The 11537-nt window shown below is 50.0% G+C and overlaps 3 protein-coding genes across 3 annotated transcripts; all 3 read right to left on the reverse strand.

Moving 5' to 3' along the window:
* Nucleotides 1-1016: 1016 nt before the first annotated feature.
* Nucleotides 1017-3110, reverse strand: AK88_04935 (CD99 antigen; the record flags this gene model as incomplete). The annotated part of the gene is made up of 2 exons (XM_012482539.1): nucleotides 1017-2141; nucleotides 2313-3110. The coding sequence occupies 2 exons, from the start codon at nucleotides 3108-3110 to the stop codon at nucleotides 1017-1019; spliced, it is 1923 nt and encodes a 640-aa protein (XP_012337962.1).
* A 253-nt stretch (nucleotides 3111-3363) lies between these two features.
* On the reverse strand, nucleotides 3364-5508 carry AK88_04936 (uncharacterized protein; the record flags this gene model as incomplete). The annotated part of the gene is made up of 3 exons (XM_012482540.1): nucleotides 3364-3875; nucleotides 4346-5186; nucleotides 5431-5508. The coding sequence occupies 3 exons, from the start codon at nucleotides 5506-5508 to the stop codon at nucleotides 3364-3366; spliced, it is 1431 nt and encodes a 476-aa protein (XP_012337963.1).
* Nucleotides 5509-6651: 1143 nt separating this feature from the next.
* AK88_04937 (uncharacterized protein) lies at nucleotides 6652-10732 on the reverse strand (the record flags this gene model as incomplete). The annotated part of the gene is made up of 4 exons (XM_012482541.1): nucleotides 6652-7872; nucleotides 8043-8734; nucleotides 9097-9477; nucleotides 9871-10732. 4 exons carry the CDS (start codon nucleotides 10730-10732, stop codon nucleotides 6652-6654), a joined length of 3156 nt encoding a protein of 1051 aa, XP_012337964.1.
* Between the last annotated feature and the right edge of the window lie 805 nt (nucleotides 10733-11537).

An 11537-nucleotide genomic window follows, 5' to 3' on the forward strand; every position in this document is an offset into this window, starting at 1 on the left:
AACGCCTCTCCCGTCACCCCGTCTCCGTCAACGCCTCTCCGTCAACGCCTCTTCCGTCAACGCTTCTCCGTTAACGCGTGTATATCACGCTGCTGCAAACGCGTGATAGATACACAAAGTACTACTTGTTTTCTTCTGCCGTCCACCTTTCTGCCTTCCTTGAAGAAGGAAAAAAAAAAATGTACACTACTACTACCACTACGCGCACAACGCGTCATGAATACGCCATGCTACACCGTTCTCCACTAACCCCCATTCACACACACTGTGTCTCTCTGTGCGTACACCTAAACCCCTTGTACAATAAAACCGCAGTAATAACAACAACATCAATGTCTTCTGCCGTCGTTTCTGCCGTCGTTGCGGACCTTATGGCTCCCATATAATATGTGTATTCCGTGGCCTCCGCACCTCCCTCTCTGTGCTTCCCCTCTTTGGATCCTCACTCGGACAATCTCCGTTTACCCGGCCACTTCGTCGAATCGGTCTTGCACTTGGCCGCGTTTGCTCGGAGACAATGGGCCTCTTTCGTGCACGCGGCCGCTTTGGTCGACGCGTTTGCTCGGAGAGACAATGTGTACCTTCGTACACTCGGCTACAATGCGGTTTACGCGGAGGCGTGTCCTCGGAGAGACAATCTCGCCTTATACGCGAATGCGTATTCGCATGCTATATGTGTTCTGCACTGTACCCGTAGAATGCACGTGCGCATGTTTTAATAATGAACTTCACATAAAGGAGAATACCATCCCTTCATATTATTCATGTAAATCTACATTTTATATGCATTTAACCGGTACCCACCCAGTCCCCATGGTCATGTTAAAAGAAGTTGACTACATAACAAGAAACAAACAAAAGCAAAAGTAAGCACAAGCAGAACAGAGCAGAAAAAAAAAAAAGACGGTATGGAATAATGCAAACACGAAATATACTATGTATATCACATAATGAAGTAAAAGTGGTCTAATGGTAGCATGCGTTATGTCCCATGCATGAGCGCCGTCATCCGAGTGTCATAGCTTTTCCAATAGGTCATCCACATATAACTCCCTAGCCTGCAAACTGCGTTCGAGCTCGCACTGTTCTATGACTAATGCCAGGATGAGTATCCATGTTTTAGCGCATAGCGGCTTGTGGAGGTACAGTAGCGGATGCAGTTGCGAGCGCGGTGTATCTCTCACTCGTAGCAAGTCTTCTGCTGTCATTACATGTTCCACTTCTAAGTCTGTTTCTACTCGTGGTACGTCGCCTTGTTGCGGTAGTGTCTCCTCCTGTACATTATTCAACAAATGCTTAAACCACTCCTGTTCACTGTATGTACGGAGTTGCCGATGTTGCTGTGCGACCCATTCTTTCCACAACCGCAGTTTCGTCATGTCTGCGGACGGGATATGACCGTGCTCACAGTGTTCACTGTGGCCAGATACGTCGTGTGTCGCATGTTGTTGATAGTATTGTTTCCAATCCGCTTTTAATTGCAAAAACCACGGCTGCGTCGTGCACTCCTGCAATAGGTGCTTGTTGCGGTCAATCCAGTTAATCCAATGGATGCAGTCCAACGTCGCATCCCCGGGGTTGGAATGAGCACGACTCTGTTCTGCATCTAACTGTATGGATTGCATACACTTCCATCGGTCATCTTCGTTAGAAGCAGAAGGGTCCGCTGCTAACTGTATGTTGTCCATACAACGCCATGGATCGGGGTCATGTGGTGGACATGGATCTATGCCGTCGATGTCAGTGGGTGGATCCAGGGTGGATGCAACATTGTTCCGTGATAAAGCCTGGTTTGTGCTAGGAGCATTCGGGAAACTACTATGTCCGTTGTGGCCCCGCATAAACTGTTCAACGAGTATGTGCAAATAGTCGTGTTTGACGTTTTCCCATTCGGGTGCTTCACATTCGTGGAGCACTTCTAAGTGTAGCTCGATAATCGTGCGGCGATTCACGCGTGGTGGGCGTCGTCGGCGGGCGGCAAATTTATCGCGGCGTCGTGGCGTAACCATCGTGTACCCGTAATCGGGTGGCGGCTCGCCGCGTTGTAGATGGTCTAGAATGTCTTCGTCGAGTGGCGGTGACGGCACGTCACGAACGGTTCGATATGTTCGTCGTCGTTTTTGTCCGAGGTACGCAAAGTACTAAGCAGAAAAAGGGGGGTAAAGAGCAGGGTGAGGACGGTAGGATAAAAGGAATGAACGCGGGTGTAGGGGCATATTGATTAGAACGATCATATATTGGAGCCGGTTGGGATGTTCTGAGGTATAAACATCCTGCACATGCGGCATGCCCGCATTGTCGTATATACTTACCTGCCAAACGGAATAACCAAGGAGGGCGACGATGACGGCGGACAGGAAGAAGAGTACGGGAGTAGTGGCCGTAAGGACGGTGTCGGTTAGGTCGGGGGCAAGAGGGCCGCCTTCCTTAGGTGTACTGGAGCTTGTATCATGTGGATCGGGTGTGGGACCTGTTCCATAGGATCCTCCGAAGTTACCGTTTGGTTTTGGTAGTTCCAGGTTCAGTCCCCAGCTACCTCCGTCACCTCTTGTATTATCAGTACCATGATCCGTAGAATCGGGATCAGAGGAACCTGGGTTTTGGTGACCAGTAGACCCAGGTCCAGAGGAACCTGCTCCAGCCCCACCTCCCGTTCCTTCCCCCCCAGAAACTCCATCCGCCACATCAGCGTCACTGAAACTGCCACTACTACCCGATTGATCGGGGTTCGGATTCGGTTTTGGTTTGGGTGGATTGAGAGGAGGGGGGTCATCGTTGCCGCCACCGCCACCCTCGTGTTTACCGTCTTTGCCGGCTGCACCTTGTCCATTTGGTTCACCAGGAGTACCTTGTGAAGTCGTCGGACTGCCTGGCCCCGCGGGGCTGGATGTGCTCGATTCGCCGGATGTGCCTCTTGGTGTTGCTTCTGGTCCTTCTGCTGCTGGTGCGGCCGGTGCTGCGGCTGCTGCATCCGTTGTTGCTGAGGATCCCGAGTCCGTTGTACGTCCTGTAGCTTCCTTCTCTATGAGTGCAAGTATGGGGGGCAGAACAAGAATGCGATAAAACTGAGCTTTGAGGTGCATGGTTAGGTTGGCCATGCTCGGTTGCATGGTTGCTCATGCTGGACCACACCGTTATGACCACGGCGCGTCCGTGGATGGTTGACCACGGTGCGAACGGTGGTTACTGTGCCACCACGGGAAAAGACTCTCTCTGTCTCCCACACCCACCCACAACACACACAACACACACAACACACACACAGACACAGTGTGTGTGTCGGCCTGCATCTACGTCGTGCTGCAGATCGCTCACGCTCGGTCTGTCGCTGTCTCGCTCGGCCGCTGACTGCGCCGCTCACTCTCATTCGACGTTTGGTTGCTCGCTCTCCGTGGTTTCTCTCCCGCTCTCCGCGGAAAGTGTGGTTTCATTGTTGTTTTTTTTTTTTTTCTGTCGTTCTTTGTTCTCATCGGACTCACTACCTGGGGTACTACTTCCTGAGCAGCCGGATGAAGGACTGGTGTCAGTGAACGTAAGCTGGATACCAACATTATTATCGTGGAAGTCGGTTCTATGGACTTTCTTATCATTTATAGTGGTCACACAAGAGGGTCCATCTTGCTTACCTGCTGATGTATTCTTATCCTTTGGTTCCTCCTTGGGCCCCTGGCCGTCCTCTCTTTGTGGCGGTGCCGCAGGTGGAGGTTGTGGTACGGGTACTGGTGCCGCTGTGACCCTGTTCTCTCCTGCTGCGCCATCTGATCGTGGTTGTCCGGAAGGTGTTCCTGTTCCTACCCCAGATGCTCCTGCTGGTGATGGTGCCGACGGCTGCTCCCCGTGCGGGTCTGCTCCTGCTGCTTCTGCCGGTTTTGTGTCTGCAATAAGTTGTAATGAAGAAAAAAGAGTAGATGATAAAAAAAAAAAGGGACACAAGTGGTACAGAAAGAAGGGGGCCGGGACGGTTCGATCAGCTAGCGGCAGGTCCGGCTCGATAGAGTGTGTCGATGCAGTGGGTCGAGGTAGGACTCGGTGGACTGCGCACTCCGTGGACTGGGTCGGGATGGATGGTAGCAGTACAACTTTTATTTGTCGCCGTCATCTCGTCGACCCCTAGGCGCCGTTCCATCCGTGGCCGCTCCACGCGGCAATTGTACGTTCGCCGCGCAACGTCAGCGACGATTTGCTGTTCTCGCCGCGTGTGCGTTGTTGTGGTGGCGGCGACATCCGTATGCGCAGTCCTATGGGCGGTGCGGGCCGTATATTCTTGTTCGACCGCATTCGTATGCGTACTGTGCGTATTGCTATTGCCCGTATGAGTAGCACTCTGTTGCTTTACTCTTCTTACCATTCGCGGCGTCCTCTTGTGCATCCTCATCTTTGTCATCATCGTCGTCGTCCTCATCATCTTCGTCCTCATCATCCTCGTCATCCTGTTCTGAATCCTCAGCCGTCTGGTCAAGGCTATTCCCCGTTGCACCACCTATTCTTCCACGGAATTGCTTGGTGACGAGTTTCACAATATTCTTCGTCCCTCGCTGCAACTGCTTCATTATTGCTGCCTCCTCCTTGCCGTGCACGTCACCCAATTGTTCCTTTGTACCCTGGACCCCTGCTTTCTCGCCCTGCCCTACAACTTTGTTGCACTTGTTCGCCAGTTTTTCTCCTGATATTTTTTTCCGCAACCTCGTATTCTTTTTCAACCAATTCTTGATTGTTTCCTTCATGGACCACGTCCCTCTCTGTATGTCTATTTCTAATAATTTCTTACATCCCCCGTCTATACTTAAACCCTGAATACCACTCGCCCACATTCTGTTCATTACCTTCCATGCATTATGTATTGGCCACGTGCCTCCACATGCCGACTGCTCTAATATACTTGCAAACATGGTAACTATTGCACACTTTACGTACTCCTTTAACCTCACATTATTGAGTTGACTGCTATCCTGTGTTCTCTGCACATGCGTCGACGTCGACAGAAACCATAATGCTGTTGCCATAAGTTTGCATACAACTTTATCCCCTACTGTATACCCCACGTGCCGTGTGTTTTCTCCACCTCTCGGGTGAAACCAACCTTCATTATTACAGTTTGAACCCAAGTCCTCCATAAGTGACTCCTTCGTTTCCATATGTTGAATAAACTCTCCGAGCATGTCCGCTATATCCTTGTCTAAACTGACCTAAAATTTATAATTTGCACACGTATTCTGTAGCTACGTTCATCCGTATTCATTCACTCTTTGCATTCAAACACTCACATAGCACGACGTCGCTCGTGCTTATTACTCTGTCCTAAATTTGCGCATTGTAGGTTACAATGATATATGCAGTAACACACTCCTGCTCACATTTACACGTGATACCAACATATGTGAGCGCGTATACTGCTATACACGGTCTGGGGTCGCGTTCATAATTAATTACCTGATATCCTCCATCATTTCCCACGAGGCCCCTATCCTTCACATACTGTGCCAATATATGCGCTAACTCTGCCGACATTTTCCCCTAAGATCATAACGTGGACATCTGAATTAGCCTTGAAGCACTATAACGTGGTACATATCTTGCACAACAGCATCGCTCAGAACTTGTTGTTTACGCTATAAATGCCTCCGTCTTGGTGCTGTCAAAGAAAGGGGGGAAAAAAGTACACTACACTACCTTACATACTACACCGTCATGAATATACATCCGCCCCCCTTTCTACACCGGTCAGCACTAAACGCCTCGACTCACACTCTCGTCTCTGCGTATACAACAAAACCGCAGTAGCGACAACAACATCAATTCGTCCTTCTGCGTCCTGCCGCCTTGGCCTCCTCCCGCCCCTCGTGCTTCCCTCCCACATAATATGTGTGTTCCTTCTGCGTCCCCCCCCCGCTCTCTGCCCCCTCTCTCTAATCCCGCTCCCCGCCGCGCTCACTCTGCTCCCTCACGCGAATCCGTCCCGCGAAACGCTTACTCGAATGCGTCCCTCGAACCCCTTCACTCGAACCGCTTTCTTCGGAGACAATCGCTCCTCCTTCTTACACTCGGCACAATGCTTACTCGGCCACTTCGTCGAATCCGTCTTATACTCAGCCGCGTGACTCGGACAATCCCGTTTACCCGGCCGCGTGTTCTCGACGCGTGTGCTCGGAGAGACAATGTCTCCCTCCTTTCTTACACTCGGGCACTTCGTCGAATCGTTGTTACACTCGGCTACAATGCGGTTTACGCGGCCGCGTTTGCGCGGAGAGACAATCTCTCCTTATACTCGAATGCGTATTCGCATGCTATATTTGTTCTGCACTATGCGCGTAGAATGCACTTGCTCATCTTTTAATAATTAACTTCACATAAAGCAGAATACGACCCCGTCATATTATTCATGTAAATCTACATTTTATATGCACTTAATCTGTACCCACCTGTTCCTATGGTCATATTAAAAGAAGTGGTGTACGTAACAACAAACAAACAAAAGCAAAGGCAACAGAAGTGCAAAAAAGTAAACACAAGTAAGCAGAAGAGAGCAGAAAAAAAAAAGAAGGTATAGAATAATGTAAACCCGAAATATATTATGTATATCACATAATGAAGTAAAAGTGGTCTGCCGTTAGCATGCGTTATGTCGCATGCATATGTGCCGTCATCCTAATGTCACAGTTGCTCCAATAGGTCATCCACATACAACTCCGTCTGCTGCAAACGACATTCGAGCTCGCATTGTTCGATTACGGACGCGAGAAGGAGCATCCACAATTTGGCAATGTCGTGTTTCTTTGTATGTGCGTCCTGATGCAGTGGTTGCGACCGTGGTACATCCCTCACTCTTAGAACATCTTCTGTGCCAATTGCATGTTCCACTTCTAAGTCCTGTCCCACTACAGGTACTGCGCATTTGTGCGATTCTGTCTGCTCCTGTACATTATTCAACAAATGTTGAAACCACGCCTGCTCACTGTATGTATCCGTGCGTTTATTCTGTGTTGCAACCCATGCTTTCCACAACCGCAGTTTCTTCATCTCTACGGATGGGATATGGCCACGCTCACCGAGGGCACGCTGCGCGTTATGCTGGTGTGCCGCCATGTGCTCGCGCAGGTATTGTTTCCAATCCGCTTTTAATTGCAAAAACCACGGCTGCGTCGTGCACTCGCGCAACATATATTTGTTGCGTTCAATCCAAGGGATCCACTTTGTGTGCCAGGTGGGGGCCGAGTGCGCCTCCCTGTGGTTGGAATGAGCACGACGCTGTTCTGCGTCTAACTGTATGGTTTCCATACAATTCCATCGGTCCTCTTCATTCGGTGGACAACGGTCCCTTTCTAACTGTATAGTTTCCATACAATTCCATCGGTCCTCGTCGTTAGGTGGACACCGGTCCGTTGCTAACTGCATGGTTTCCATACAACGCCATGCATCAGGGTCATCTTCGTTAGGTGGACAAGTGTCCGTGCCGTCGGAATCGGTGGGCGGAGCCACGGTGGAGGAAACATTGTGTCCTGATAAAGCCTGGTTTGTGATAGGAGCATCCAAGGAACTACTGTGCCCGTTGTTGCCCCGCATAAACTCTTCAACGAGTATTTGCAAATAGTCGTCTTTGACGTTTTCCCATTCGGCCACTTCACATTCGTTGAGCACTTCTAGATGTAGGTCGATGATGGTGCGCTTATGCACGCGGGGTGGGCGTTGTCCGCGGCGTGGGGCGGCGGGCAATCTGCCGGGCTGCCTATCCCTAATCATCGTGTACCCGTAATCGGGTGGCGGCAGGTGGCCACGTTGTAGATGCTGTAGAATTTCTTCGTCGAGTGGCGGTGACGGAACGTCACGAACGATTCGATACGTTCGTCGTCGTTTTTGTCCGAGGTACGCAAAATACTAATCAAAAAAAGGGGGTAAAGAGGAGGGTGGGCACGGTAGGATAAAAGGAATGAACACTGGTGTAGGAGTACATTGAGTAGAACGATCATATGTTGGAGCCCGTCGGGATGTTCTGCGGTATAAACATCCTGCACATGCGGCATTCCCTCATTGCCGTATATACTTACCTTCCAAATGGAATAACCAAGAAGGGCGACGGTGACGGAAGCGAGAAAAAACAGCACGGGAGTAGTGGCGGTAAGGATGTCGGCGGTTAAGTCGGGGGCCAGGGGGCCATCACTTTTAGGTGGAACCTTAGTTCCATCCCATAAGCCGTATTTCTTTTTTTCTAATGTTGGTGGTGCGAATGACCCGGATACAGTGTTTAGTCCTGTTAGATTCGTCATGTCTAGTTTAAAGTCGCCCCCGTTGTAGTTATTATAGGGAGATTTCATTCCGGGCACACCACCCGGAACATTGATATCACTGTTATCCATACCAGGGGAACAGTTGTTGCCACTCTTATAGCACGGTGCACTCATGAGACCTGGTATATCAGTTGAAGGGATGCCGAATTCATCATCGTTCTTACCTGTGCCATTACTGACAGTTGTAGCAGTATCAACTGTAGTGTCCTTTGCGGAATTACCTTGGGAATCAGGGGGATCTGCGGGATCGCTATCACCACTGTTTCCCACATAGGAAGTATCCACCACTGTGGTCTGCACCTTATTCCCGTCAGCCCCGACAGCAGGTGCACGACCAGCAGATGGTCCACCTTCTGCGCCACTGGATGCTGTTGTTGCTGCTGGTTGCGCCGGTGCGGGTTCTGCTGGTACCTGGGGGTCCGTGGTACTTGTATGTCCTGTAGCGTCGTTACCTATAAGTTGGAACAACCAGCAGAATGTGGATAAAACTGAAGTTTTGAAGTGGATGCATGGTTATCGTTGGTCGCGCCGTTTCACGGTTGACCGCTGACGGGGGAAGGGGCAAGTGGCCACCCCGGGAAAAGACTCTCTCTCTGTTCCACACCACAAACAACACACACACAGACAGTGTGTGTGTGCGTGTCTGTGTCGACGTATACCTCTACCGGCCGCTACCTCCCGCGGCGGACCCGTGGCTTGGCCGATCGCTCTCGCTCATTCGACGTTTGGTTTCTTTCTCTCCGGAAATGTTGTTTCGTGTTTTTTGTGTTTGGTTCTCTCTGTTTTTGTTGTGGATATGCACTCAGGAGACTACCTGGTCCCGCGTCGTTGGACTTGTTGTCACAGTCACCATTATCCCCCGAGCTAGGTGCAAATGAGACAGCGGTGCTGGATGTGGCACCAGGGACACCGTCGCCTGCATTCTTGACTGTATAAGTCTGTGATGCCTTTGAGCACTTACCTGCTTTGTCTGCATTCTTCCCCGCCTGGGTGCCCTCAGAAGCACTCGCCGGAGGTGGAGGTGGGGGTTGTTGTCCAGGTCCTTGTCCTGTGGATCCTCCTGCGGGTTCTGCCTGGGGTGATACGGGTGCTGGTGGTGGCGGAGGTGGGGCCCCAGCTTCCTCTGATCTTCCTGCGGATGCTGCTTCTACCGGTTTTGTGGTTGCCGATGTCGTCGCCGCCGGTTTCGCTGCGCCTGCAATGAGGACAACGGAAGAAAGATGGACGAAAAGATGATAAACAAAAAAAGGGACACAAGTGGTACAGAAAGAAGGGGGCCGGGACGGTTCGATCAGGTACCGGCCGTGTCGACTCGATGGACTGCGTACTCGGTGAACTGGGTTGCGATGGTAGCCGTACAACTTTTATGTTGTTGCCGTCATCTCCTCGCCGCTACCGTCGTGACCGCCGTGCTCATCGCTCAACCGAAGTGGGGCACCTAAGGGATGCGCTGTGGCGCGCCGCGTGCGTGCATGTTGTTGTGGCGGTATCCATCCGCAGTCTTATCGGTACGTGGCGGCCGTATAATACGTGTTGGGCCGCATTCGTGCGCGTGCCGTATTGGTGCTTTCTCCCTATCGGTCCTTACTTGACGTGGCCTTTGATGGTGTGGTTGCTGCATTGGCGCCGGCTGCTTGTGCATGAGCATTCTTCTTTATCTGTGCGTCTAATGCGACTTTCACTGTCGTGACAGCTTGTTTCATTTCATTCTCTATCGCGGCATCCTTTGGGTCTTCTGCGTCGTCCACAGAAGGATCCGGGGGTGCCGCCCCATTTGACGCCGGTAATTTGATCTGCTGCGGCTGCATGTCTGTCTTCATGGCAGTCAAAATTTCTTGTGCGTGCTGCTTCACTGTGTGTTTCATTGCGTCATCCCTGTTCTGTTGAGCCTCTTGGTGCTTTATAACTCCGGCCTTTTGCAGTTGTTCCCTGGTCTTTACGGTTCCTCCCTTACAGCCATCGTGTATTTTCTCGTCATCAAGTTTCTTCTGCATCTGTGCATTCTTCTGTAACCATGTCTTCATCTGCTGCCTCATGGGCCAGTGCCCTAATTTGATATCCTTGTACATACCCCGCTTACAATGCTGTTCCCCCAATGTGTCCCGTAACGCACTCCCCATTATGTTTGTTGTGTACCATGCATAATATGTGCCCCACCAACCCTCGCATCCATATGTCCTCAGTATCTCGTTATATACGTCCACAATCGTGCATCTCATTATGCCCTTTATTTCCTTATCCTTCCCCTCGTTGTCCTCTGCGTTTTTCCGTGCTGCGTCACTCCATGCGTTCGCAAAGTATATCGCTTGCGTCATGAGTCTGCATATAACTCTTTCTTTGCGCCTGGTCATCTCCCTTGGTGGTTGGTCTTTCGTCCCGTGCTCTAGTGGATGCTGCCAGTATGCATTCTCACAGTTCTTAGCATTGTGGTACTCACTGTCAGCGTTCATATGCGTCATAAAATGCGTCAGTTGTTTTTGTATATCTTCCCATAACTTACTCTGCGTTGAACACAATGCACATATATCTATGTGGTCGCACAGTATTATTCACCAACCGTGGCAAGCATCTAATTATATGTGCCCATTCCTTGCTTTTACATGTAAATGTTCCGTATGCGGTACATATGAAGCACGCACATGTCGGACATGCTGCCTCGCTGAAGTATGCTGCTCTTATACACACATATGTGCTTCCTGGTGCACACCGCCGCACTCGGCCTGTATGTATAGGAAATTACCTGAAAATTCCCAGTATGCTGCGTCAGTTGCCTATGCGTCGCATACTCTCTCAATATACTCGCTAAAGTTCCTGCCATTCTTGTCGCATCATAACAACATAGAAAAGATCATGCCTTGCAGAATGCGCGTACCCGTCTACATATGTTGCACAATTGCATTACGTACAATGTCTACGTATCCAATGTACTCCTGTATATCCAGTACACAATAACATTCTACGGACAGGATTTCAAACATACACGTTAAAAGGGGATATGTACTGGCTGAATTCATATAACGTATACCTACATATGTACTCCTTATCCTTATATACAGAAAGCGGAGCAGCACAACGAACCATAATAAATACGAGTAAAAAAAACAACAAAAATAAGTTAGAAATAAATTACTAAAAAAAAAAAAAAAGAAACAATTGCACGACACACATCATACCCGTACAAATGCATAACAACATGTTGTAAACAACAGATAGAAGACTCTCTCTCTCTTGCACACATGAAAAATCTGCCCAAGT

This window comes from Plasmodium fragile (assembly GCF_000956335.1).
Source record: "Plasmodium fragile strain nilgiri unplaced genomic scaffold supercont1.83, whole genome shotgun sequence".
Lineage (NCBI taxonomy): Eukaryota > Apicomplexa > Aconoidasida > Haemosporida > Plasmodiidae > Plasmodium > Plasmodium fragile.